Source organism: Rhinichthys klamathensis, unplaced genomic scaffold (genome assembly GCF_029890125.1).
Source record: "Rhinichthys klamathensis goyatoka isolate OS25496 unplaced genomic scaffold, OSU_Roscu_1.1 h1tg000799l_1, whole genome shotgun sequence".
Lineage (NCBI taxonomy): Eukaryota > Metazoa > Chordata > Actinopteri > Cypriniformes > Leuciscidae > Rhinichthys > Rhinichthys klamathensis.
Genome location: NW_026607192.1, coordinates 852,221 through 879,711, shown reverse-complemented (window position 1 = coordinate 879,711; position 27,491 = coordinate 852,221). Strand labels below are relative to the sequence as shown.

The following is a 27,491-nucleotide window of genomic DNA, read 5'->3' as shown; positions in this document are numbered from 1 at the left end:
TTAGTAAGTTTTTCTACAGTTTATATATTGATTTATTTATACAGGGAATTTTTTTTAAAACAATTGCATACAATATTATAAAAATAACATTAGAATAACTTTTTAGTGGTATTAGAGTAAAAATATAATGAATATGTAATATATTGTAAAAAATTATCGTGATTTTAATCGTGAACAAGGTTTTCGTACTATATACGGTGAATAACAGTGATAGATCTAACCTTTCATTTAATGTAATTTTACAGTAAAATACAGTTTTTGGAAGTGAAAAAGTCAATTGTAAAATTTACAATGAAAAAATGTGAATTGATCGGTAAATTAACATTATATCAGATTATGAAATAGGTTTTTTTTTTACTGTAAATTTAACTTGAGTCTGTAAAATCTAAAATGTTGCTACCGTATTTTTTACGGTAAATTTCTGCCAACCACTGCTGACAGTTTTTTTTACCGTAAATGTTATAGAATTTGTTTTTTTACGGTGTAGGTTATACATGTGTGTGTGTGTGAATTGGAATCTTCACTCATAGAACTCTTGAGCCGAGCTGGACCTTCCACAGAGTTCCAGTGTTTCCAGGGCGATGGGGAAGTAGAGGAGAGCATTCGTCTTCCCGCTCCCCCCTCAGGACTGGGTAAGATGGAATGCACCTGTCCGTCTCCTAGGCAACCATTTACCTAAGAGAGGCGGAAAGGGCATCGATCTCGATGAATCAGGCCCTGCGGATACACACATGCCGTTACACTGAGACGTATAGACCTATAATGGACAATAAACAGAGGGTGCAGGAACTGTAAAACATCTCCACAGTCAGGCTTACGCCGCAAACTGATTTCAAGCATTTAAAGAATAAAATGCCTCGAAAATTGACGTCAAAGAAAATATCAGGGTGGACTTTTGAATCTCCAGTGATATTCAGCTGCACAGTCACGGGTTTAGTGATAGCTTAGAGAATATGTAGGCTACATAAATATGTATATGTGATGTAAATAAATGATGCTCTTAAGACCGTGGCTAGTTGTCCCACTTTCTATTTCCAAGGATTGTGTATTTTTGAAAGGCAGACAAGTGTTAAAAAGCTAATGGACATCTTAATTCCCAAACACACACACTGAACACGTGTCGACCCTATAGGGGCATGTTGTCACACCGTATGGATTTTATATGGATTTTTGACTAGCTACTGAGAATATGATTTAAGCACTTCTGACAACTAGAGTCTCCCCTTCATAAAATGATTTAAATGTTGCTTGTCAAAAAAAAAAAATTGATGTGATAGAACATAACCTGCTTATGTAAAAACTTAATGGCAAAGCCGACTGAGAACAAAAGCTATAGTCGGCTACAGGACATTAATTTACTGCACTGTAAACATTAAATTTACTGTCCAATGCTTTGTACTAATTCCATCCTAAATAGTATTCAAAATTAGAATTAGTGCGTCTCAAATCGTAGTATGTTGAAATAAGCACTCCAAAGATACCCGGATGGTAGCTTTTACAAAGTGCAGATCACCTGTGGTGAAGAGATGAGTCCCACCGTAGGACACAAGCAATCAGATTGGTTCAAAGCTCGTTTTATGGCTGCCTGGTTACAAATCAGACAAAGTCACTTTGTTATATAAATTCCTTGAACTACGTTATAACGACCATTAATGTCTTTTAACTTATATGTTTCATACTAGTATGTAACCGAAGCTATAGATTGTGAAATTAAACATTTATTGTTCTTAGTGTTTTTTTAAATTAGCTTTATACAATTCAATTACTATAGCCTACAATAGATGTCTGTCTTTCTGTGTGTAGGCCTACTGTGAAAAGCGCTAGCCTAGGCCTATACAAATAAATAAATTACTTGATGGGAGTTATCCCACTTAAGGTGGGACCATAGACAGTATAAGAAGTGGACAGAGCCATCTCATTGGAACTCAGTTGAGACAGTTGAAGCCCATTTTTAGCGATTTCTGAGCACTTCCGTTCCTGACGCGCAGACTCAAACCGACTCAAACTCAGCTTGATGACGTGAGCAACCTGTCTGACAGACGTGAATCTTCTAGTAGCTGTGCGTGAAAATTGCCAACGTTAATCTTGCAGAGACGGGGAACTTGAGCAAAGAGTTCTTTGGCGCGAGTGAGCAGGAGTAAGTATTCCGTTGCTTTTATGGACTCATTATCTATGTGCTTCTCCCTTGACGGGACGTCCCCCCGATTGCCTGCGAGCTTCTCCTCCTGTCTGTACGGTAATTTCTGTACAGCCCGACAGAGAGTCGAGTGGTTATGACGCAATCGTTAGCCTATTTTTACTAAATCTGTTTCTACGGGGCCATAATGTAACATAGAAGGTAATGGAGCCCTTTATACATTGTTGTGTTTCTTTAGAAATAAATAATGGACAAATGGAGTCTTTAAACGCCTCAGATGTAAAGTTATTCGCTGTCAAAGTGACGCCAAAATGAATGGGAGTCAATGGAAATGCTAACGCAAGTGAAGTTCTGCTACAAGATGGCGGCACCCGGCCGGCTTCAACTTCCGGTCGATGGATTACCCCCTTGGGTGGGACTCGTCTCTTCACCACAGCAGCTAAACACTCTAATGGCTAATATTGCCCACAACCCATTGCGCGTTTCGATTAGAACTACAAACACGAGTAAAACTTGTTAGAAAAACTACAAACATGGCGGATGTGCGAGTCCAGGGCAAGTAGAGATGTTTAGAAAAAGGGGTTTGAGTGATTATTTAGGCTATCAGTATCTAACCTGACGAAAATATATTTATTCCTGCCATGGTTATCAACATTAGGCTATATTTGATCTGCAAAAGCACTGTGAACTTGAATAAAGATACGTTAGTTCAATATTATCTTTTAAATGCATTATGTATACATATGAGGAGAGTGTCTGCAAGATCAATGTGCTACTACATTTCTCTCCGAAACGGTATGAAATTCAATTCAATTAAATAAAATGTGTGGACTTTAACTGGTGACAAGATGATTGACAGAGCAGTTTACGGTGACACTATGCACAGCAGCACACTAATGACTTAGTAGTACACTTGTCTACTCTTCTGATACACACTCAAAAGTATGTACTTTTTCTTCGCAAAAACAGTAGGCTACATACTTTTAGTTTTAGGGCATAGTAGGCAAAGTGTTAGGGCATAGTAGGCAATAGGCAGGCGAATTGGGACGTGGAGTGGAGATTTCAGAGCAGCTTTACTGACATCTTGTGGTTAAATTGTGAAACTGCCTCAACTTGAGCTGGATGTCTAGTGGAGTAGATGACCGTGTTCGAACATGTTGAACATCAATATAAATCATAATATCTGATGTATTTTCATCAGAAGAAATAAAGTTTGTCCAGATAATGCTGACAAAAAAAGCAGTGTGTACTTTTCAGCACTGGGTACTGTTCGGTATCGCACTGAATGATTATGCAATGTTAACTCCACCCTCGGTGTTACAATATATTCGGTTCGATGTGGTATATTTGTTACCACTGAGTGGCCCAACTAAAAATATTCATGAGTTTATGGGCGTGTCCTTGAGGCATCACGCAAAGGAATGGAGCTGAAAATATTAATGCACTCTCCTGAAATAGCAAGTTGTTTAATGGAATATTTATTTTGAAACGATAATAAAGTTTTAATGTTAATCATAAATGAGAGAATAACCTACGGTGCTAGGCTAGGCTACAATTTAATTTGACTTTTTGATGTGTTTGCCCTTTTTTTCTTTTTTCTTGAGGCTTTAAAATTAATTTGAATTGTTACTTACTTGTGCTACCTATAGTCACTCGGTGATAGTACCCAATATGATGAAGCTGCAGATCAGAGTGAGAACAATATGACTAAATAATAAATGTACAATAACTGCCTGATAAAATAAGCTCTGCTGGGATTATTCTGTTTTATCCTTAATTTCTTGCTCATTTTGTAGATAGTCCCACATGTAAGGCTCAAAGTAGCCAAAACCAAACTACAAATGTTTTCCTTTTTGTCTCAAATTATATATCATGACATGTAGCATTGTCATTATTATCAAGTCACAATAGCAAATTCACAATTAACTAAATGCTATACTCTTGAAGAAAAATATCCTTAATCTTGTAGTCATTATAAATAACATTGCAATGCATAATTGATTATTTACAAGTGCATAAACTTTTGATGAATGCTTTGTTCCGATGACACATTCTTCATATACATTTTTTTCTTCTCAGAATTGCGAGTTTATGTCTCCCAACTCTGACTTTTTTCCCCCTCATAACTGCAATATTGCGAGTTATAAAGTCAGAATTGAGTGATATAAACTCGCAATTACAAGTGAGAAAATATCAGAATTGTGAGCTGACTTCCCCCCTCACAATTAGACTTTATAATGCGCAATTGCGAGTTTATATCTCACAATTCTGAGCAAATAAGTAAGAATTACGAGAAGAAAAGTTGCATTAAACAAATTGCGATTGCAATAATATTTTCAGTTCGTTGACAAGCACACAACAGGGGAAATTAATGGATATTATTTACTCATGCGCCACCAGCGGAACCAAATATCTCAGGGGCCGAATATATTGTAACACCGGATGTGACTGTCCTATTCACTCCTTTCTGTCACCGTGACTGTCTCGGTGTCTCGACAAAAAAGAAAATAGCAATCAGCGATCCCGAAGAACAAAGAAGATCAGGGAGGATTTTAAAAAAAAAGGTTGTTTCTGAACAGACAACAGATCTTTGTGATTCTCTTGGCTGTTCATTTTTGAAACCGTAACCAGGAAGTGAAATAAAGGTTAGATTGCTGGAGCTCAAATAAAGAAAATGGATTCACGGTCTGTGGAAGAACTTTCTTGCGCTTTACACAGTGAGAAACTCGATTTCTTCTGTCTGGAGGACAAACAGCCTGCGTGTTTAATGTGCAGAGATTCACAGAAACACGACAATCACACATTCAGACTTATCAGTGAAGTGGTTCCGTCATACAAGGTAGGACAAACGTCTCGATTCATATGTAAAGAACAATACATAGTCAGATATCATCACACACATGCTTTCAGTTTTTCCTCTCTTGAGTCTTTATCATTTTACTCAACATATATATGAACATATGAGTGTATTCTGTATATATTGTTTTTGTTTTGTTGACTTCTAGAAGGAGCTCAGTTCCGCACTGAAATCCTCACGGATGAAGCTTAAACACAGCGAAGACATTAAAGAAAAGTGTGTGGAAACTCTTCAGCACATCAAGGTGAGGAAACAGAATCAAGGGTCAAATAATCAACAATCCCAACACAAAGATTATCACTGATGTACTACTACTAGTAAGAGTTTAACACACATACTCTATCTTTATTTTGCCTATCCACATTTTAGAATAATAGTAAAGTCATCGACTATGAAATAATACAAATGGAAGGATGGGAATGATTTAAGTTAGTGAGCAAAAAAAAAAAAGTCAAAATCATATAGTTAATCTTTTAAGTCACCCCCTTTTGCCTTGATAACAGCTCTGCTATCTCTGGACGGTCTCTCAAACATCTTCATGGTTTGTAAAGACATTCAAACCCTTTAGATAAAAAAAAAAAAATCATGCGAAAAATAAATTAATTGTGGCCAGACGTTTGGCTGGTGGTGTGGTGAATGTGATGTGTGTTGATTTAGATGATTGAAGGAATTGTGATTTGATTTCAGTCCCAAGCTGAGCGCACGGAGCGGCAGATTAAACAGGAGTTTAAGAAGCTTCATCGTTATCTCAGAGATGAAGAAGAAGCTACAATCAATGCACTGAGGGAGGAAGAGGAGCAGAAGAACCAGATGATGAAGGAGAAGCTGGAGGAGATGGAGAGACACATCTCAGATCTTTCACACACAATCCAAGACATGGAAGAGATGATGACAGCCAATGATATCTGCTTTTTAAAGGTCTTATTTCAGATCATTGATGGATTGATTGTTTGATTGATTTGATTAATTGATTTTTGATGATAAATTGTGTGTTTGTTCTGCAGAAGTTTCCAGTCCCAATGGAAAGGTGAGTGATCTGCTCCTGTCTCTGGTTCTGAACTGAAACAAACACACACACACACACACGCACACACCCTATTCACACCTTACAAATGTTTGTTTTTTTGCCACAGATTTTTCATGCTTAAAAAACATATCCTGTTAATTTATTCAATATGTTTTCATGTCATATTCATTTTAGTTAATTGTACTTTAAATTGCCACATTTTAGTCGAACAAAAATAAAATTTTAGTTACCAAACGTAACATCTGTATAACTAAACATTTTCAAAAATGTATATACATGTATTAATCCTCTACCAATATATATCAATATGAACAATATGTGAAAGTGCACCAAACTATCCTTGTAAATTGTTAAAGTCCCCCTGTAATCAATAATTGTATCCCTTAAAACTCATCTTTGATCACAAATGGCATATTTAAACGTTTTTTCTTCATGCCTTAAAATAGCTTGAATGTAACTCTTCTCCCTTGCCTCATTTAGTATGCACGGTTCTATGAATATGCAAATGAGCCCCGCCTCCACTCACTCAGCTCAGAGATCCACTGGTTAACGATCACACGTTGATCTGATTGGTTACAAGGTAGTTTGTGACGTCAGAAACACCAGCGATTTCAAACCGTGTTTTTGAGACTTTCTTTGATTCACTGCAGTTTTAAGGAGAAAATACTCAGCAATGCTGTCGACTTATGAATTTGCACATGGTTTGTCTTAAACCATATTAAAAACACCACATAGACATATAAACAACATTAAAAACTTGATTTTCACCACATGGGGACTTTAACAAAATCTATTATACACTTTAATATTCAGCCTGTAGGCAGCAATCTTGAGCAGCACATAATAATATGAGAGAAATCCTTCGCTAAACAAAACTGAGCTTCTGGCTAAAATAGACTTCTACTGATAACAATTCAGATTATGTATGCTGAATTATCTATTTTTCAGAAATTACTGTGTGGAGAATTCTTCTTCCTTTTAAGATTATGTTTCCGTATTTCCTTTTGATTTCGGTTCACTCGACATTGCGTCAGACTCTAAGAAACTCTTTTCACAGAGACACACTGAAGCCTCCATTTCACTGGAAACGGTCAATGGCGTTTAAGCGTGTGAAATAGCGCCGCACCGCTGGGCGACATTGCCTTTTCTCATATTTCTCCTTCATAAGAACATCTTCAAGAAACCTCACCGTGATTCATCGCCTTTAGCAGTTGACAATTCTGCGCCGAACCCCATTGCATTTCAGCGAAGACATGGAAAACCTACCGTGCCTTGCTCCGCCAATTCGAGACTCATTGAGCTTCTGGACGGCCACGACAGATGCGTCTCTCTCGCATTCTTGCTGCTCTTCTGTGCAGTGCTCCTCAACTACTCGACTACTCACCTCACGGAGCCAGAGTTGAAAGAGTCAGTTTGCTCACAGACCGCCCCCGCTTCAATGACATTGTAATGTGTGCAGAGCCCAATATTAGCCTGTCAAGATGCCATGGAGATTGTGCATCTCACAGAGAGCAAGTCTGGGTTTTACAGATTCTTGACCTGACGACTGAATCACACTCTAGCAAAATGCTCATTCAAATTATTTAATTGAAACTGATCCTCTTGCATGTTCTCCCTGGTTACTGGGTCATATTGCTGGATCTGAAAAGATGCATATTTCCATATTCAGTGCCAGTTCAAGGTTCTTCCCTTCGTCTATCGTTAATACATGAACTCAATCCTCTCCCCTCTTTGATTGAGTGTAGTGCGTGTCCTACAGCCACAAGTGTATGATCATCAACCACCTTCAGTGCTTGTGTTTTTCGGTCAACACAGAAAAAGCCAGCCTTACCTCACCTGTGGGCATTTCTTTCCTGGGAGTGAGTCTCATTTCCATTTACATGCAAGCCCACTTCTTAGCAATGTGCTCGCAGGCCATAATGAATTCACTCACAATGTTAAAAAAAAAACTCTGGCTGATGGCTGCAGCCACGCCAGTATGTTGGCCGTGTCCTGTTTCTTGGTTGACACATGGGCATGCAGCGCATCCTAGTGACTTGTAAATGCCTGGATGCTAAAGCCCCTTGTAAAGACATAATTATTTATGAACAGGATGTAACGATAGGAAAGGTCGTTAAACTGTCCTGACGGATGCATCAAGCACGTGCTGGGGAGCCCTTTCCAATGGCAGGTCGACTTTCGATGTCTGGGCGAACACGGAGAGCATGGCACATATAGTGTCTAGAAATCAGAGCAGTTCAACTGGCTCTTGGGTGCTTTTACAATCAAGTTTGTCACCATCATGTTCTCGTACGCTCAGACAATATGGCAGTGGTTGCTTACATAAATCCTCAATGAGGGATCAAATCGCATCCACTGCTGAAGGTCGACATCCTCTGCTTAGTGGCAACCACTCCTCTTGTTTCGACCACCAAAACACTTGAACATCTGATCAAACATAAGTCTTCAACATATGTCTGAATGTAAGAACACAAGTCTTCACATCAACCTCAGACTCACAAAGCAGTTAATTGACTTCAAGTCATGTTGCCTACTCCAGGAAACGAAAAGCCTCCACTTAAGGTCATACAACCATCTCATAGAAGGGGATCTAGAGGTAAAGATGGTGTCGATAATCTCAGCCGAAAGGCCAGAACACATCTATGTGCCCCGTTCAGAGGCCACACCCACAAATTCCACAAATCTGGATGAGTGTGCCAAATCAGGCTTTGGGCCTGAGACGGCAGGTCCGGCCTGAGGGGAATCTTCCATGGAGGGCTCACTAACAGACTGACCAGATCTGCATGGGACAAACATCTAAGAAAAGTTTTCTGCTGACTTTCTGCTGGTGGTTTACTTGTAGTCCAAGACTCCTCACATTTAGAATCTGGACGCCCTGAAGCTGCAACAGGGTCAGAGGCGTGTCCATACAATTTGAAAAAGTTTGAGGAGCCAGTGCCAGTCAGAATGGATGAACCCGAGGTTGGTAAGCTTTGCCCCCGAAGGCTAACCTGAGGAACTTCCTGTGCGTCTTCACGATCTGAATGTGAAAATACGAATCCTTCAAATCGATAGTCATGAACCAATCTCTAGCTCTGATCTGAGATGAAATGGACTTGGACTTCAACTTCAGTATCTTGAATTTCCTCACTCTGAACAAGAGATTCAGAAGACGCAAGAAATCCCAAATCAGATGCAAACCACCGTTCTTTTGTGGGCCCAGAAAATGTTGGTTATAGAACCCTGACTCCATCTGGGAGGGTGGTACTTCTATAGCCCCTTTCTTAAGAAGCGATAAAATCTCTTGAGATCTTCCCAAGAGCGCCATTGTGGGAAGAACCCCGCTGAAAGGAGGCGGAGTTCACCTCTTTTCAGCAATTTTCTCTTTTTGAAATTGGATAGTGTAATGATGCTGAACAGTATGCTGTACCCAGTACAGTTGCCACGCCACCAAATAATCTGCCAGGGGCATTAACTGTCCTTTGCCTGGACAAAACCCTGCAGGACTGGTCCTCTGGCATTTCTCGTCTGAATCTGCAGGCGCCAAGGCATCCTTCCACTGCAGAAAGTCAGTGGTGTCTGTGCAAATAGGAAGGACATGTGGATTGACCACTCTTGTAATTTTTAACTGACTGCAGGGCACCAAAACACCTCGGTGGTAGAAGACCCCTCTAAAACAGGGAGCAATCCGATCGGGCAAACCAACCGCAACAGCGGGGTCTTTGGATGCTGTCATAAATGGGCTGTGCAAGGCCTGCGCTGTCTCGAGCAAACCACTGGGTGAGAGCTAGGGCCCCAATCTTTACGAGGGGGCTCTATAGGTAATGGTTCACTCTGCTGCCCATCATAAGGGCGCTGTGGAGAACTCGAGTGCGAACAAGCTCTTTGTGTTCGCACTTATCCACCACAGTAGTGACAGCTTCCCCAAACAGGCCGCCTTGTGACAGGGGAGCATCTAAAAGGAAGGTTAATGGCGCTCGACTGCCACCATTCCCGCCATGGAACGCCCCATTGCTCGGGCAGTAGGCTTGGTAGCCCTAAGCACCAAGTCAGTAGCCCACCTGAGGTCCTTAACTCCCTCAGCAGTTAAGCCATCACCCTCATTCAGCTCCTTACACACATTCTCTTATGGCGCTTTTCCACTGCATTGTAAGGCTCACTTTTGGGGGATTTGGGGGACCTAGTTCCTGGTACTTTTTATAGTACCACCTTGGTTTAGGTTCCAAGTGTGCCGTACTGATACTAAAATGTGACATGTAAACACTGCAGATCACTGATTGGTTAGAGAGAATCTTCATCACTACTGCAGTATCATTTGTCCGCACAACGTTTTTAAACAACTTGCTATAAACGACCGTCGTACACCACTTGAAAAAAGAAATGGCTGTATCGTGATTAGTAGACGAGGTGGCGGTGCAAATATAATGATTATTCTATAATCCCACCCACTTTGAAGTGGTGCTAAACTGCAGTGGAAAAGTAAAGCTAGCCGAGCCGTCTCATGCGGAGTCGTACCACGCAGTGGATAACCGCCTTTAGTAGGTCTAGAGCACGGCCATCGTAGGGAGGGCCGCTCCTGCCTGACCAGTGGCAATGCACGATTTTCCTACTAATGTGGAAGTGACCCTACATGGCTCATCACCACCCCAAGCTCACAGCTCGTGCTGCACCTCAGCAACCGCAGAACTGGGACAGCGGGGGTTGAACAAATGCCCTTATTCCTCCATAGAAAGTAAGCTTAGAGCACAACACCTTCAAACGCAAACCATCACAATGGCGACAGGCCGTTTAGCGCTGCTTGAGCGTGCTGAAGACCCAGGCATTGCATGCACCTGTCATGTTGTTTCCTATGATGAATCTGCCACACGAATCAACATATTTTCGGAAACTCATCGTGGCTGCTTCAGAGGAAGGGTGACTGCCCTAATGCCGGGGACACATTTAACGACTAGCTGAAAAATCATAAGACTGAACTGAACACACTTACAGACTGGAGCAGATTTTAAACACCAACTGGACATAACTGTCGGCGTGTTTGGGCATGATCAGTTGTAAGTATCAAATGAAAGTGTGTCCCAGGCTTAAAATAGAAAGCTGAGAACACAAGAAAAGCTTTCTGACAGGCAACAGATACAACGCTTCCTAAAGGAAGAAAAATCTGAAGTGAGATGACGCAAGCACACTCCTATGAGGCGTACGTGACCCATTCATTAGAGGCGGTGTAAGCACCACTGGCCAATTAACTAGTGTGATGGTATAGGGCTTTCAGACAATTGTCACACCGTGGGTGTTCCCACAGTGTCAGCGACGCAGCGTTGAGTGAACCTATGAAAGGGAACTTTACGCCCCTCTAGTGCCAGTAATCATAAAATGCAGATTAATGTCATTTTGTTCCCCACAAGAGGTCAGCAGAGACGCTCGATGACTGAATGCATGATGTATTATTGGTTTTAACTAGAATTGGACTGGAATGAGTTTTTTTTCCCCATTTTTGTGAAACAATATAAAAAATAATAATTGAAATTGAAATTTAGAGTTAAATAAAATAAAAATCACCAAAAAATATTAAAAAAACTTTTATTATTATAAAAGTAATTAAATATTTAAAAATATTTTATTATAATAGACTGGTACAAGATTTCTGGACCAAGCACCCCCCCCACCTCCAACCTACATTTTTGCTCTAAGAGTATTTCACAAAGCATTGTAGTGCTAAAACCAGCTCTTAAATCTATGAAACATTAGGAGTAATCAAGAGGACTGCTAAGTCCCTAAGACAAAATCACAAACAATCCTAATGGCTGTTGCAAGCAATCCACCCAAACACACTGTGCACCATTGAGGCAATAGTACCTTGTGTGCTAAACCTTTTCTTCATAAATGCAATATATATTTTGATTTGTAGATTTTGATTTACGATAGAATGTCATAAATTTAATGAACAAATAACGTCCGATTACCCGTGGCAGTTGATTTCACGAGTTCACACTTGATCGAATTTGTCGCTTGACAAATGATTTGTCGCTTGAATTCTGCAATCTCTCAAGATGCAGAGATGTAAGAGGCTGACAATTAGCTGAACATTTACTAGTTTGATTTGAGACACTTAGCCTACATTTTAAAACCTTTATTTGAATATGGCATCGTGATACCTCGTTCTACAATATTTATATCACTGAAAGACTCCTCCCCCATCAGCCAATCACTGTGCGTATATTTAGTAAGCGTGCTGACATCATCCATAGTAATGAGGTCAACCCCGTCCTTACTCTAAGCTTAAGAGTTCTTTCTATTCCTTTGTAAAAGTTGGTCTCAGCAGCTTTGTGAATACTTTTACTGCCATTTAGAAGAACTCTTATTGGTAAGGTAAAATGTTTTGTGAATACGGCCCCTGATTCCTGACTGTTCTTCCAGAGACCAGAGTTCAGAGCCGGATCCACAGATTGCTTCTGGATCTTTGATTCATGTGCCACATTACTTGGGAAACCTGCCATTCAGAGTGTGGAAGAAGATGCAGGACATCGTCCAAAACAGTGAGTCTGGAGAAGATCTGTGCTGTTACACACACACACACTGGAAATCACACATGGGGGAGATTAACAGATTTAAAGATAATCTGTACGGTTCACTCTTGATCATTATTTGAACATCATAATAAAAGCACCTTTTTAATTGTCTCATCAGCTCCTGTGATTCTGGATCCAAACACGGCTCATCCATGTCTCATCCTCTCTGATGATCTGACTAGAGTGAAACAGGGTGGGAACAAACAACTGCTTCCTGATAATCCAGAGAGATTTGACCTTTTTCCTTGTGTTCTGGGTTCAGAGGGTTTTAACTCAGGAACGCACTGCTGGGATGTGGAGGTTAAAAAGAGTTCACGTTGGAGACTTGGAATAACTACAGCATCAAACCAGAGGAAGGGAGGTGATTTCTTTAACACTGATGTCTGGAGTGTGCAGTACGGACTGGTTGAAGAGTCTGGTTATCTTGTTAAACAGAAGCTTGATCGTGTGAGAGTTGATCTGGACTATGACAGAGGAATGGTGTCATTTTCTGATCCTGTATCTAACACATATCTACACTCAATCACAACCACCTTCAATGAGACAGTCTATCCGTTCTTTTATAGTTTTTTCCCTCTGAGGATCTTATCGTCAGATAGTCAGTAAACGTCACCTCTGGCTGTAGGTTTGGATCGACCTGCTTTTATCTTTTACAGTCATCATGTTTCCAGTATTTAATCCATATAACATGAGTAAGAGTGCTGTTGATCTGAATATCAGTACGGCTGTGATTGGGCCGCAGGTGATCACATGACTGATATCCTGCACTACAGCAACACTGACAATGTCATATTGCTTTTATACAAAAGATCAATAGACAAGAAGTTAATATCAAGTAACTTTCTGACAGAATATGACCAGATATTTTGTTCTAAATAAAGCAGGATAAAACAAAACATGAGTCCTGCCTACAACAACTGAGATGAATGAATTAAATACACCAAAACCATACAAGTCCAAACAAGCTGCGAATGCTCTGCATACCAAAGCCATTCTTGGACTTGCTCATTAATATTACCACTATAAATGTCTATAACTTCCCTTGTTTAAGGTGTACCATAAAGCTAACACGATTGAATTTTTGTAATGCGTATGTAACTGTTGGGTGAGCGGATCCACAGCAGTTTTGCCGCCTACGCTCTGTGTATCGTCATTGTACCGCGTTCTCATTGGTTTTCTGGCATATGCGCAGGGAAAGCTGTCCGTGAATTGCTTTTTTTCCCAAGAGAAAAAAATGTGCTGCTGCTGCCAGAGCTCAATCAATGAAAATCACATTATATTTGATACAAAACTAACTAGACTAAATCAAATGAAAAAAACAGTCATAACTGAAACTATTTTCATAGCATTTCATTTTCTCCATAGGGAAATTAATTTCTTACAAAAACGTATAAACCGTTAAAGACAGACCTCTACCGTAACTATCCGAGGTTGTTAATCGACAGTATGCGTTTGTTAGAGTCATCGATTTGTATTATTTCAACTTATTTTTTAATGAATGCTTATTTTTATTTATTATTCTCATATATTTATAATAGGGTACTTGTATTTACTATATTATACTTATTATTATTAATTCTCAAGTTTAAAAAAAATGTGTCTGGCATACATTTAAATTGACAACTGGCATTGTGTTTCTTATTTGTTCAGATAGCGTCCTAAGCCGATGCCATTTAATGGTTTCTGCGACATTAATGGCACCTAGCGGAAATACAAAAATACAGCATATTTTGCTAACGCTCCTTTTATGCGCCACGCCTCCCCAACACAACCATCTCAATCCCAGCCCTTACGGTGCTTGTGAAGGCATGTCTCAGGTAAATGTAGGCTATTTCAATAAAAGATCCAACATATTAGGAATACTTTTAGCTGTGTTGCTATGTGTCATGAGAGTTAGCAATTGAGTAGCTAACACTGTCTAGAGCGAACACGAGCGTCTCGCTCATTATACCCATCCAATGTGTCTGAACCAAGCACGTTTTTTGGACTTAAAAAAAAAAAAATTTAGTCACAAAAGCTCTTCAATTCCACCAACAAAAACATTACAGTACATACTCATTGACAACAATTGACTCTTTAAACCACTTTCTTATATGCGTGGCGTTTTGCTTGATAAACGTTGTTGCATATCACCGCCAAAATTAGGTTTTGAGATTGTGTGCAATGCGCAGGTGTGCAAAGGAATTACGTATGACATAAACCTACGGTACTGTATGTAATTTTAATAAACACAACTACTTCTAACACAAAAATATAAATAATGAGATGTCTGCCTGCAGGAGACTTGCCATTGGCTGTTGTATTTGAATAGTTAATAAGGCAGGTCTATGCAAGAGGTGCTGTTTTGGGGATGTTTTTAATAGTCATTTATAAATATTTGTTAAGTTCTGTTTTGTGTAATGGATGCAGTAATGCGTTAAATATGAATTTTCTGTTAAAAGATAATGTGTTATTTAAATATACCGTTGTAGAGATTAGTGTTCCTGTGAGCTAAAGGCTGTTGAATCTCATTTCAGTGAAGGGTGTCTGATTCAAACTCCTGCAGAAACAACTTCACTTACTTTACATCAAAACAGAATCAGGAATTATACGATATTGTCGTTGTTATTAGACATTTAATTTTTTTCTGACACTGAGCCTTAAATTTCCCCTTATAAAACACACTTTTAGCATGACTGTCCAATTTAGACCCGTTTAGCGAGTACATTACCTTTAAAAACACGAGTAGCAATCAACATCGTTTCCTAGATGTTGCGATGTCTATTTTTACAGAGGAAAATGTCACGAGAAACAGCCTTGGTCGAATATTATATCAGAATTAAATTAGAAAGAAGGTAGGTCTATTCTTTAATGAATTCATCTCATTATAATGATCGGGTGATGGTGCTAAGCACCATGATCATTGTCTTAACTGCTTGAACAGGAGTTAAAGATACTACAAATAAATACAATACATACAAAAATAGATGCAAAACTGTACACTGATGTTTTTATTCTTGATAGGAGTTTTTAATGGTTTATAATTAGTTTAATGATTATGTTCTTAAATTAGGTTAATCATGGAAAACCATAGTTTTATGGCATTGATATGAGATCAATTAAACTACAAAGGTGTCACGGAGGAATGTACAGTGTAATTCCAAACTAAAGTTACTATGACTGTTATTTATTTCTAAAGTAAGCTACAAGTAGGATAAAAAGTGAGTGATTTTAGACACCGCAAGAGTCGTTTCCTATGTTGGAGTCCACTAGAATACTTCAATAGCTGTTTCCATCTAAAATTGCGAATTTAACTTATGCGCAAAATTGAAATATCGCAAAAAACATTTGTAAATAAAGCACCATTTCCATCCAGTGAGTCGAAGAGAACAAAATCGTCACTTTCTGATAAACTGGCGCTAAATATTACCAAGAAAAGTAGGAGAAGCCACTGTATATAATAATTTTCGTATAAAATAAATTACTTGTGCCTAAACGCAGTCCTGTTATCTTGCTTTCGGAGGCGGATGCCTGCTGTGTGGGAATGCAGTCATGTGAAGGCCCTGATATACTTCAAGCGAAATCGTAGAACGAACTTATGTGACGTAATTTCGAACAAAATCAGGCCAAAATGAACTTCGTTTGACGTTCGTTTTGGGAGTTCGAAACACTTTCAGGAAAAGTTTGCTACGGCTGGTGAACACCTTTGTGCTGCCATTGGTCTGTGGCGATGATGTAATAGGTGGGTGTGGCTCTGAGGCTCCGCCTTCTTTGATGTAGAAATCTTCTCCATTTAATTTCTCTTGTTCAGTCCGTCGAGGTCAGACGTCTGCGAGTGAAAACATGAACACACTGGAGAGATGCTTTATAGTAGAAAATGAAGTTAATTCTGTAATGAAACAACACTGACACTGTTTTTCATGTTTAATACTGTAAAGCTGCTTGATTTGAAGCAATCTATTGTATAAAGTGCTGTATAAATAAACGTGACGTGACTTTACTAGTGTCGAATTGCAGAGCTCGTGCAAACTTAACCACTTTGACAACAGACTTTGCTTTGGCATTTCGGTCCGCTGGTTGGGCCAGTTATGCCGTCCCACCGCGCAAAGTCACCATTACTTTTTTGATGCGCATCGAGGAAAAATTATTCGGAAAATGAATTTCCATCGTAGTTTATGCGCATGTTTTCTTATCAGATAAAAAAAAAAAAAACATCTCAATTAAGAGCATACGTTTTTTTTAATGTGCATTTTTTTAATTTATGCGCATCTTGCTGTTTCTATCCAGCGGGTTTTTTATGCGATGTCCCAAAATGCACATAAAAATTTGTGGATGGAAACATAGCTACTGATCAAGCTATAGAAATGGTGTTTTATTCTTTCAATAGTAAGCTCACTGAATGACCATATGAATAAGGGGGCGCTGCCCCCCAAAACCCCCATTGGTGATGAGCCTGCAGTGTTTATTTCCTTTATTAGTTTGTTTCTTTATTTGTGAAAAATACTATAATAGGTGAGTATTTGTTTCTGATGCTCACGTCCGGTGTATAGAGGGTGTAAATGTGTAAATAAATGTGTAAAACTTAATACCAACCTAAAGTAAATGGGATTTAGTGACGCTTATAGTCAAGACAGAAATTAAATGTGGTGGTGGGGTTCATCTTATCCCTTTACCATGGTAGTCTTAAATGGAGCACTAATGTTTTTTATTACACAAAAATAAAATAAAAAGTTTTTTATTACTCCAGTTGAAGGAAAAGCATAAAAAGCATATCTCTGCTTTTGTGTTATTTTGTTGTGTTATTTTGTTCAGAAGCAAGTGGGTGGTTAAAATATTCTCTAATTATGTAATTAACTTTAAATTTAAGACTTGAGCACCAGAACTGTCTCTTTCCATCACTTGTATAATAATATTGATCAGCTGAAAATATGGCCTTTTGTGTTGAGTAGATTTCACAATTGTAAACGGTTCTGTTTTAAAATTATATTTCTGTTGTGTGAGAGAATTTGCTGTTGATATATTCATTGTTTATTTCTAGAGTGGAATTTAAAGGTGCTGTATGTAATTTTTTGGACTGTACTAAATCATGTGCTATATGTATGCAGAGTTTTAGGAAACATGCTAAGTTCGAATACTTGTTTTTTTTTTTTCTGAAAAACAATGATATTCTTTGAAATGTGCTTTCCGTGTCAGAATGTCTGTTTTTGTTTTAGTCCGTGTGGCCCCGCCCACTGCCGGTTTACCCAATAGTATTCCGTCACCCGGGTTGCCAGTTAATGGAAAAACACAGTTGCAAACATGGAAGCCAGTGAACGAACTGTCTCAGAGAATGCAGAATCTACCCGACCTAAAAAGCCTTGGCATCCATCTAAAAAACTGTATGACTAGATGAAAATTAAAACCAGGATAAATTAAGTCATCAACTTGCAGTGTAAGGCTCCTTGTGTTCCATTGTCAATTGCGCCCATTCCTGTTGCGTATCTTCAATCTGGCAACCAGTGTGAGCGTCGAGCCTGAGGAGGGGGCGGGAGAGACAACTCTACAATTTGGTAATAATATTAGCAAAGACTTTAGATATAAAGTGCCTATATAAAATCATCATACCCCTTTAAAATAGTTATTTTATTTGTCATACAGCCTAAAATCAAAACCCATTCCAAAAAAATAACAAATTTCATACTTTATATACAAATTCCGCCTTACAACATCAAACTAATGAAAGAAAAGGCAACCGTTCTGAAAATTCATTAAAAAAAAACATGAAAATAACAGGGTTGGAAAAGTCATCAGTCCCCTGATTCAATACTACGTAGAGCCACCTTTTGCTTTAATTACAGACAATCTTTTTGGATATTTATGTACTAGGGTTGCAAAATTCTGGGAAGTTTCCAGGCTGGAAACTTTCAATGGGAATTTGCAAAATTACAAGTTAGGCTATAAAATCAAAATATTATGTTATTCAGATCTCAATCACCAAGTCGCACAGACAGCCTTATAGCTGCTTGCTCCTTCAACCCTTATTATATAAATGTAAGTTCTCTAGACATCATACACTCTCTTCATCAGACAAAACACCGGTGTATCATATTGATCATTTTTACTCTGACTTCCCCATTATGGTTGGTCATTCTCTGTGGTTATTTCCTGTGCATCTATACATCTATAGAGAGATCCACTTTTCACCTAAATTGACAAGGGGAGCTCTAAGCTCGCTTTTGGTCCTAGAACCTTGGGGTCGCTTCCCCACTACTCTCTGTAGTCCAAGACTACCAAGGATTAACCTAAATCCATTTGAATAGTATCTCCGTACTAGTCACCACAGAGTTTTATCAACCATCATGAATCACTCCCTCTAAGGTACATTTTTATCATTACATTTTTTTCTCTTACCAGTTTGAGTTTGTGCCACTGCAGTTCTTTTTGATGATTCCAGTGGTGTTTCTCTTGGACCCTGGCGGTCGGCCCCTCGTCTCTCAAGCTTACGAGGTAGGGCTGGAACTGCTCAGTCCAGTTGCCCAAACACTGTCCGCTCTCGGGTCCAAGAGGCACATCCAAGGAATCATGCCGACTACGCCAAATTGATGTGGCAAATAAAATCACTGAATATGATACAAACATTTCCAATTGTCTTTGATGAGATTTATTTTATTGCAAGAAAATGCATACAGTCACACAGAGTGGCTGCAGAGTGTGACAGTGAGGGGAGGGCATCCTCCTTTTATAGTCTTAACTTATAGTCAGGAGGACCTCCTGTCACGCACCAACACTCTTTACCATTCCAATACAATTCCATATTAGAATAAGGTTTGTGTGTGCTCTTTTACTGTCATATGATGGTCACACACATCTTAAAGATAAAATTTCTTCCACAGTGTATAAAAGGAACTTCTTACTAAGCAGGCAGTGTAAAAGTTGGCGGGTCTAACTCATCCGTCCTTCGGATGAGACGTTAAACCGAGGTCCTGACTCTCTGTGGTCATTAAAAATCCCAGGATGTTCCTTCGAATAAGAGTAGGGGTGTAACCCCGACATCCTGGCCAAATTTGCCCCTTGGCCTCTGTCCATTATGGCCTCCTAATCATTCCCATATACTGATTGGCTTCATCACTGTCTCCTCTCCACCAGTAAGCTGGTGTGTGGTGGGCGTTCTGGCGCAATATGGCTGCCGTCGCATCATCCAAGTGGATGCTGCACATTGGTGGTGGTTGAGGAGACTCCCCCTTCAATGTAAAAGCGCTATATAAATGTAATGAATTAATTATTATTATTATTAACAGACAATAGCTAGCAACTCTCAATTCAAAAAGCATGTCTATACATGTGCTATTTTCGACACAACAAACAAATACTATTTAAAAAAAGTCAAGGGTCAAGAGTCCAACTAAACACACTAATCACCATAATGGTGACTTCAAACCAAACTGTTATTTTCCATAAAACTTCAACATCTAAACCTCGGTTAATTCTCAATAAGAACTTTTGTAGATGTATGACAGAATCTTCTCTTATCTTCAGTTGATTTCATCTAAGGCTTTGGCTGGAAGTCATTTTTAGTTCTTGTGTTTCTCTTTTTTCTGTTCTTCTTGTTCCTCTGTCCTTCAGTGATTCTGCTTGTTATCATCAGCTATCATCAATAATGCCCAGTCATCTCTAAATTAATCACTTAATTATCTCCTTAACTCCCACACTGATTCAGTGTTACATTTAACACCCTGTAGTGTGCACACTGAGCAGTGTTCATTTCATCTGGGCTAACCCATGTGGTGCCTACATGGAAACTGAGGACAAAACTGGCTGGGCCCCAGTTAAATAGTTCGGGTCAAACCTATTTGGGCCCCACATGGCTGTGCTGGCTGGGTTACAGACCCTTGAGAAATTCTGTGAGCTTTATAGGGTTAGTTCGCCAATTTAAGACATGAAGTTGTATGCGATCCTTACCAGCACTATAGTGCATACACTCTGACCCACTCTGTTGTCACCTCCCTGGTCAGAGTTCTGGCCGCTGGAAGTTTTTCAATAAAGTACTCCCGGTTATTTTCCGGTGCCACAAAACGGTGATTTGCGTTTCAAAGCTTGATTAATTTACCACACAAAAAACACACCGGTCAAAATTCATACCTCAGTTTTAATCTGCACTATTTTCTATCCATTTCTATCAATCCGCGCTGCTGTCAACGTCAACAGTGCGCACGTTCCGATCAGCTGTTGATAGCTCGACTCGCTGACAACATGTCTGACTGCAAAACTTCTGATGATGAAACCAATTTTAGCACAATGTCAGACGGATCAGATGATGAAAGTAATTTTAGCACAACGACAATGTTATTGATTGCAACACAAAACCTCAATTGTGTGTGTGTTCAGTCAAGTTTTCTCAGCAAATTATACCAATATCCCTATATACTGCTTTTATATTAGACATCTTTTCACGTGTTTTATAATGGAGTCTAAACATCAGCTTGTTTACCGTACAGTTTAGACATGGGATCATAAAGTTAGTAAATAGAGATAACCCTGGTAACAGCAAAACTCTTTAAAATCAGTTTTTTTCTTTTTCCTCCTTGGTTGGGGATGTAATCGTCTTTGCTGAAGTAAGCACTGCACACACGATAATCCTTTATTCTGGATATTTTAGCTCCCGCAGAGTAGCCGATGGCAACCAGCCAAAGCTGTGTTGTAGCTATATTCGAAACAGGAAAACGATGGAATCTGAACTTTGATCCCGGCACTTCCTTGTGGTCACAGCCTGTGAATTTACAAGTTCGCACCATCGTTCATTTTCTACTTTTTACGTCGTTGTCAATCGATTGTGTAAACACTATGGTCCTATGGAACAGCTGATCGGAACGTGCGCACTGTTGACGTTGACAGCAGCGCGGATTGATAGAAATGGAAACAAAATAGTGCAGATTAAAACTGAGGTATGAATTTTGACCGGCGTGTTTTTTGTGTGGTAAATTAATCAAGCTTTGAAACGCAAATAATTTTTTCACTTAAAAACGCACAATTGTGTGGCCCCGGAAAATAACCGGGAGTACTTTATTGAAAAACTTCCAGCGGCCAGAACTCTGACCAGGGAGGTGACAACAGAGTGGGTCAGTGTGTATGCACTATAGTGCTGGTAAGGATTGCATACAACTTCATGTCTTAAATGAGCGAACTAACCCTTTAAATACACTCACCAATAAATAAAGTGCAATAAGTAAAACACTCACAATTAAAGTGTCTTGTGTCTTTTATTACTATTATTATTATCAGTGTGTATGTTCTCTAATGTGTTCATTATGTATGCGTTTATTTGGCATGAACTTGAAGAAATCCTGATGTTACTGTCTGACTTGCTGAACAACATACCTAATGATGATCAGAAACTGGTCCACCCTCTTAAAACATTTACCAGGAAGAGACTGACTCATTGTTTCACTTTTTTTCTGTCATGCTGATGCCTTTTTTCATTTCTAGACATAATCAAAAAGAAATCAGCGTTCAAAGAAAAACGAAGAGAAACACTTTCAAGAAAGATTTTTGAGATGTTTGTTTCTGAACAGACTGTTGTTATTCATTTTTGAATCCATCCAGAAAGTGACATAAAAGTTTGGATTGCTGGAGCTCGAAGAGTACAAATGGATTCAACAGCTGAATATGATTATTCTTGCCCTGTGTGTCGTGAAATTTTCAGGGATCCTGTTCTTCTGTCATGTAGTCACAGTTTCTGTAGAGAGTGTCTTCAACAGTTCTGGAGAATCAAGAAAACTCCGGAGTGTCCTGTCTGTAGGAGAAGATCCTCAAGAGATGAGCCTCCATGTAATCTTGTGTTAAAAAACTTGTGTGAGTCGTTCCTGAAGGAGAAAAAAGAGAGGTGTTCATCAGGGTCTGAGGAGATCTGCAGTTTACACAGTGAGAAACTCAAACTCTTTTGTCTGGAGGACAAGCAACCTGTGTGTTTAGTGTGCAGAGATTCACAGAAACACGTCAATCACACATTCAGACCCATCAGTGAAGTGCTTTCATCATATAAGGTAAGATATATATTTCTGAGGATTAAAGCTTACTATAAATATAGAAATGTCTCGGGACCATTTTGCTCATACTATGCATTACACACATGAACATATTACAGAAATCTCTGCTGTCTCATACATTTAAACTTTAAATTCCAGGAGGAGCTCAATACAGCACTGAAGTCCTTACAAGAGAAACTTAAACACAATGAAAACATTGAAGGAGAGTTTGAGACAACAGTTCAACACATCAAGGTGAGGGCTGATTCTACTGACATATTTTCAAATTTCATAAGAACTGTTGAATTGATTTGTCGGACATAAATACATGTTCCTTTATTGACTGGAACACATAGACATGTAGGGTAGAAATAGTAAATGCATGTATATATCTAGAGATAGTATATAATAATTAGGCCTATGCAATAAATGGGAATGTGAAGGAGCAATTCATTGGGTTACTGAACGAACCTGCTGACTGAATATGCCCAGCTTTGATTTGTCAAAACATGTATTTTGTGTATGTATTGTCATCATTATAGCTGTTTTCCCTCCACAAAGAAATATAGTAAAGACAAGTTTGTGAGAGTATTTTAGATTTAATTAATTTCTATCTGTTCTAAATTGTCGGACCTCCATATTATTAATCTTTTTTCACGTAAACATTAAATGACCAATAATGTCTCAAGAAAACCAGCAGCCTATAAGTTTCTTAGTATTAATATTTTCTATTCTATTTGACGACTGATGTTTTGTAAAAAAATATATATATATATTTTATTTTTTATTTTTATGAATTATAGAAAACAGTTACTACTTTTCTAACTATAACAAACCCACATTTCCCCACTCACTCTTCATGCTGCTCCAGAATCAGTTGTGTCTTTGAGACGATTGAAGTGAATGTGATTTGATTTCAGTCTCAAGCTGAGCACACAGAGCATCAGATTAAACAACAGTTTGAGAAGCTTCATCAGTTCCTCAGAGATGAAGAAGAAGCTACAATTACTGCACTGAGGGAGGAAGAGGAGCAGAAGAAGCAGATGATGAAGGAGAAGCTGGAGGAGATGAACACACACATCTCAGATCTTTCACACACAATCAAAGACATGGAGGAGATGATGAAAGCCAATGACGTCTGCTTTCTGAAGGTCTGATTTCACATCATTGATTGATTGATTGATTGATTGATTGATTGATTGAGTTCTTGATGATAAATGGTGTGTTTGTTCTGCAGGAGTTTCCAGTCTCAATGGAAAGGTGAGTGATCTGCTGGTGTCTCTGGTCTCTCTGGTTCTGATCCACTGCAGTTCTGACTCCTGAATGTTCCTCCAGAGTCCAGATCTCACAGCCGGATCCACAGATGGCTGGAGCTTTGATTCATGTGTCACGATACTTGGGCAACCTGCCGTTCAGAGTCTGGAAGAAGATGCAGGACATCATCCAATACAGTGAGTCTGCAGAACACTGGCGTAGCCACGGGTGTGCCAGGGTGTGCCGGTGCCACCCACAGTGGCAGCTGGCACACCTAAAAATAGTCCAGAATAATTTTTTAAGTCTTGATATAAAGAAAAAAAATCTAAACTTGACCTATTGTTATTTACTTACAATTTGTTAATTTAAAATGTAATTAAATGTTTTAATTGTTATCGTTAAAAAAAATCTGCCGACATTTGGACTGCCAACCAATCCGCAAACAGCCTCTGACTGTCTTACGGTAACACGGTTGCGCTGTTGAGGCTCGTGCCTCATGAGAAATGGAAACAAATGAGCCCAGATCACACAAAGAAACTTAATGAACATGCACAGCGGTAAAAATTCATGTGGAGTTCTTATATTATATGATATGATACAGTTAAGCAACATCACACAACCACAAGTGCAATACCATCACGATTGAAAATGTAGGCTACCACTGATTTCATATGATATGACAGTTTAATAAACAAATTAATATTAAGTCACTTACATTTTAGACACAATATTGACTGTTTTTTGTTGTATTTGAGCAGCGAAAATAGTTCCAAACAAAGATCACAGCAGAACCACAGCATCTCACCAGAACACATAACCGCATTACTGAATCATGATTCAGCGTTTTGAATGAATCAGTTGAGTCAAAGATTCAATGGCCCATTAAACAAATGCCTCATTCTTAAACAATTCAGCGTTTTGAAAGAATCGTTTGAATAAATGGCTCAACGACTCACTCAGTAAGACGGCGATCTGCCGCCACCTATTGGTGGTTTAGTTTTGTGTTTAAAAGTATCATTCTTTCCAATATTTCATATTTGTATATTCAAAAAACATTTAAAACAATCTCATAACATTATTTAATGCCATTGTAATTTTTCACTGTAAATTATTTAATTTGATTGGTAGCAGCCAGTGTCTTATTATTTTAATTTAATTTATTGATCAAATTTAAGAATTTAAAATGAAAGATGAAGCATAGGCTATATTTAAAACGATTAAGGAAAAATGCTCTTTATAAAGGTTAAAATATCATAAATATGCAGATTTAAATATGTCAAAGTTGACTCAACACTGATGAGAATATTGCTTTATTATTGCATTTTTAGTAATTTTTTTACTTGGACAAGTGACCGATTTACTTGTTCGAAGGACAAGCACATGAAGAGGCTTTATGTCGAGCCCTGAGTTATATTTTATATAGTATTATGGTTATTTGGCGCTGAGTAGCCTATAGTTTTACACATCAGCCCAGTCTATTCTGTAAAGTTAGAGATAGGCAAAGTCTGGGTTTATTGCACATTAATCTGACAATAAATGTGGCACACCCAGTTTTTCTTATGCACACCCAGAGACTCTTTTCTGGCTACCCTAGTGCTGCAGAAGATCTGTGATGTTACACTGGAAATCATGCATGGGGGAAGATTGACAGATTTAAAGATCTCTGATGTGTTATAACAATAGGATGAGTGTTAATAATCTGTATGGTTCACTCTTGATCATTATATGAAGATCAGATAAAAGCATCTGTTGATTGTGCCTCATCAGCTCCTGTGATTCTGGATCCAAACACGGCTCATCCACGTTTCGTCCTGTCTGATGATCTGACCAGTGTGAGATGGAGTGAGATCTTTCAACCTCTTCCTGATAATCCAGAGAGATTTGGCTGTCATTACTGTGTTCTGGGTTCAGAGGGTTTTATCTCAGGAACACAATGCTGGGATGTGGAGGTTAAAGAGAGTTTATGCTGGAGTCTTGGAGTAACTACAGCATCAAACCAGAGGAAAGGAGGTGTTTTCTATGACACTGATGTCTGGAGTGTGCAGTATGATCAGTATGGACTGTATGAATGGCCTGGTTTTCATGTTAAACAGTATCTTGATCGTGTGAGAGTTGATCTGGACTATAACAGAGGAACGGTGTCATTCTCTGATCCTGTAACTAACACACATGTACACACATTCACATTCACAACCACTTTCACTGACACAGTCTATCCGTTCTTTGATAGTTTTTCCCCACTGAGGATCTTACCGTTCAATTAAGTTTTAAATAGATGCAACAACAAATTCAGACAATTAGCAACATGCAACTATACATGAGGATATCTTTTTTCTTTCCAACAACAGGTTTCACTTTTTTCTAAAACTGATGAACAAACAACACATGCAAATTATAATTTGTCAATATAAACTATCAAATAATCAGAGAAATAACCTAATGTTATTAAACAAATGTATCCATTTTATACCTTAAAAATTGTGTAGATACAACATGCAAGGGTTCACAAGGGCAGATTTTTCTTTGCAACAGCAGGCTCTACTTTTATTTTAAATTGATGAAAATACAACAGGAGCAAACTAAAATCTATTAATGTGAATGTCTAAAAACCAGATAATTCATGTATTATTGTATGTATTTTTACCCCAAACCCTTGTAAAAAAATAAAAACATTAATTTAAGAAGAATTTAAGATTTTAAATTATGCATATTTGTTCATGCCACTCTTTGTATTCTTGACTGAATTATGCCCTTATTTAATTGTAAAAGACTATTTAATGTGAGCTCTGGGCCTGGATTTCTTGGACGAGAGATTGGATAGCAGACGAAAGTCATTGTGCACGTCTAGCTTGTTGCGTGCATGTCTAGCTTGTTGCGTGCCTTCGTTTTGATGATTACTAGAGACCTAAAAGCAGTCTCTGACAGATACAGTGGGGAGAACAATTGATACACTGACAATTTTGCAGGTTTTCCCACTTACAAAGCATGTAGAAGTCTGTAATTTGATCATAGGTACTCTTCAACTGTGAGTGACGGAATCTAAAACAAAAATCCAGAAAATCACATTGTATGATTTTTAAGTAGTTAATTTGCATTTTATTGCATGGCATAAGTGTTTGATACATCAGAAAAGCAGACCTTAATATTTGGTACAGAAACCTTTGTTTGCAATTACAGAGTTCATACGTTTCCTGTAGTTCTTGACCAGGTTTGCACACACTGCAGCAGGGATTTTGGCCCACTCCTCCATACAGACCTTCTCCAGATCCTTCAGGTTTCGAGGCTGTCGCTGGGCAATATGGACTTTCAGCTCCCTCCAAAGATATTCTATTGGGTTCAGGTCTGGAGACTGGCTAGGCCACTCCAGGACCTTGAGATGCTTCTTACGGAGCCACTCCTTAGTTGCCCTGGCTGTGTGTTTCGGGTCATTGTCATGCTGGAAGACCCAGCCACGACCCATCTTCTATGCTCTTACTGAGGGAAGGAGGTTGTTGGCCAAGATCTCGCGATACATGGCCCCATCCATCCTCCCCTCAATACGGTGCAGTCGTCCTGTCCCCTTTGCAGAAAAGCATCCCCAAAGAATGATTTTTCCACCTCCATGCTTCTCACCTTCCTAATGATCATTGATGCCCCACGAGGTGAGATCTTGCATGGAGCCCCAGACCGAGGGAGATTGATCGTCATCTTG

At 38.8% G+C, this 27,491-nt stretch overlaps 2 protein-coding genes across 2 annotated transcripts; both read left to right on the top strand.

Annotated features, from left to right (window-relative positions):
• The first annotated feature begins 4,620 nt into the window (after positions 1 to 4,620).
• LOC130078013 (nuclear factor 7, ovary-like) lies at positions 4,621 to 13,401 on the top strand. The gene is made up of 6 exons (XM_056243465.1): positions 4,621 to 4,976; positions 5,143 to 5,238; positions 5,682 to 5,912; positions 5,999 to 6,021; positions 12,415 to 12,533; positions 12,685 to 13,401. The coding sequence occupies exons 1-6, from the start codon at positions 4,812 to 4,814 to the stop codon at positions 13,170 to 13,172; spliced, it is 1,122 nt and encodes a 373-aa protein (XP_056099440.1). The 5' UTR covers positions 4,621 to 4,811; the 3' UTR covers positions 13,173 to 13,401.
• An 8,738-nt stretch (positions 13,402 to 22,139) lies between these two features.
• Positions 22,140 to 26,064, top strand: LOC130078011 (nuclear factor 7, ovary-like). Its single transcript, XM_056243463.1, has 6 exons — positions 22,140 to 22,564; positions 22,706 to 22,801; positions 23,467 to 23,697; positions 23,784 to 23,806; positions 23,882 to 23,997; positions 25,568 to 26,064. Exons 1-6 carry the CDS (start codon positions 22,169 to 22,171, stop codon positions 26,062 to 26,064), a joined length of 1,359 nt encoding a protein of 452 aa, XP_056099438.1. The 5' UTR covers positions 22,140 to 22,168.
• Positions 26,065 to 27,491: the final 1,427 nt, after the last annotated feature.

Bases quoted from the DNA above. Each gene is read 5' to 3' on its own strand.
- LOC130078011 (XM_056243463.1), top strand. From the start codon at position 22,169: ATGGATTCAACAGCTGAATATGATTATTCTTGCCCTGTGTGTCGTGAA. The intron at 23,807-23,881 runs GTGAGTGATCTG...ATGTTCCTCCAG, and splicing joins TTTCCAGTCTCAATGGAAAG to AGTCCAGATCTCACAGCCGG. The intron at 23,998-25,567 runs GTGAGTCTGCAG...GTGCCTCATCAG, and splicing joins GCAGGACATCATCCAATACA to CTCCTGTGATTCTGGATCCA.
- LOC130078013 (XM_056243465.1), top strand. From the start codon at position 4,812: ATGGATTCACGGTCTGTGGAAGAACTTTCTTGCGCTTTACACAGTGAG. The intron at 4,977-5,142 runs GTAGGACAAACG...GTTGACTTCTAG, and splicing joins AAGTGGTTCCGTCATACAAG to AAGGAGCTCAGTTCCGCACT. The intron at 5,913-5,998 runs GTCTTATTTCAG...TTTGTTCTGCAG, and splicing joins ATGATATCTGCTTTTTAAAG to AAGTTTCCAGTCCCAATGGA.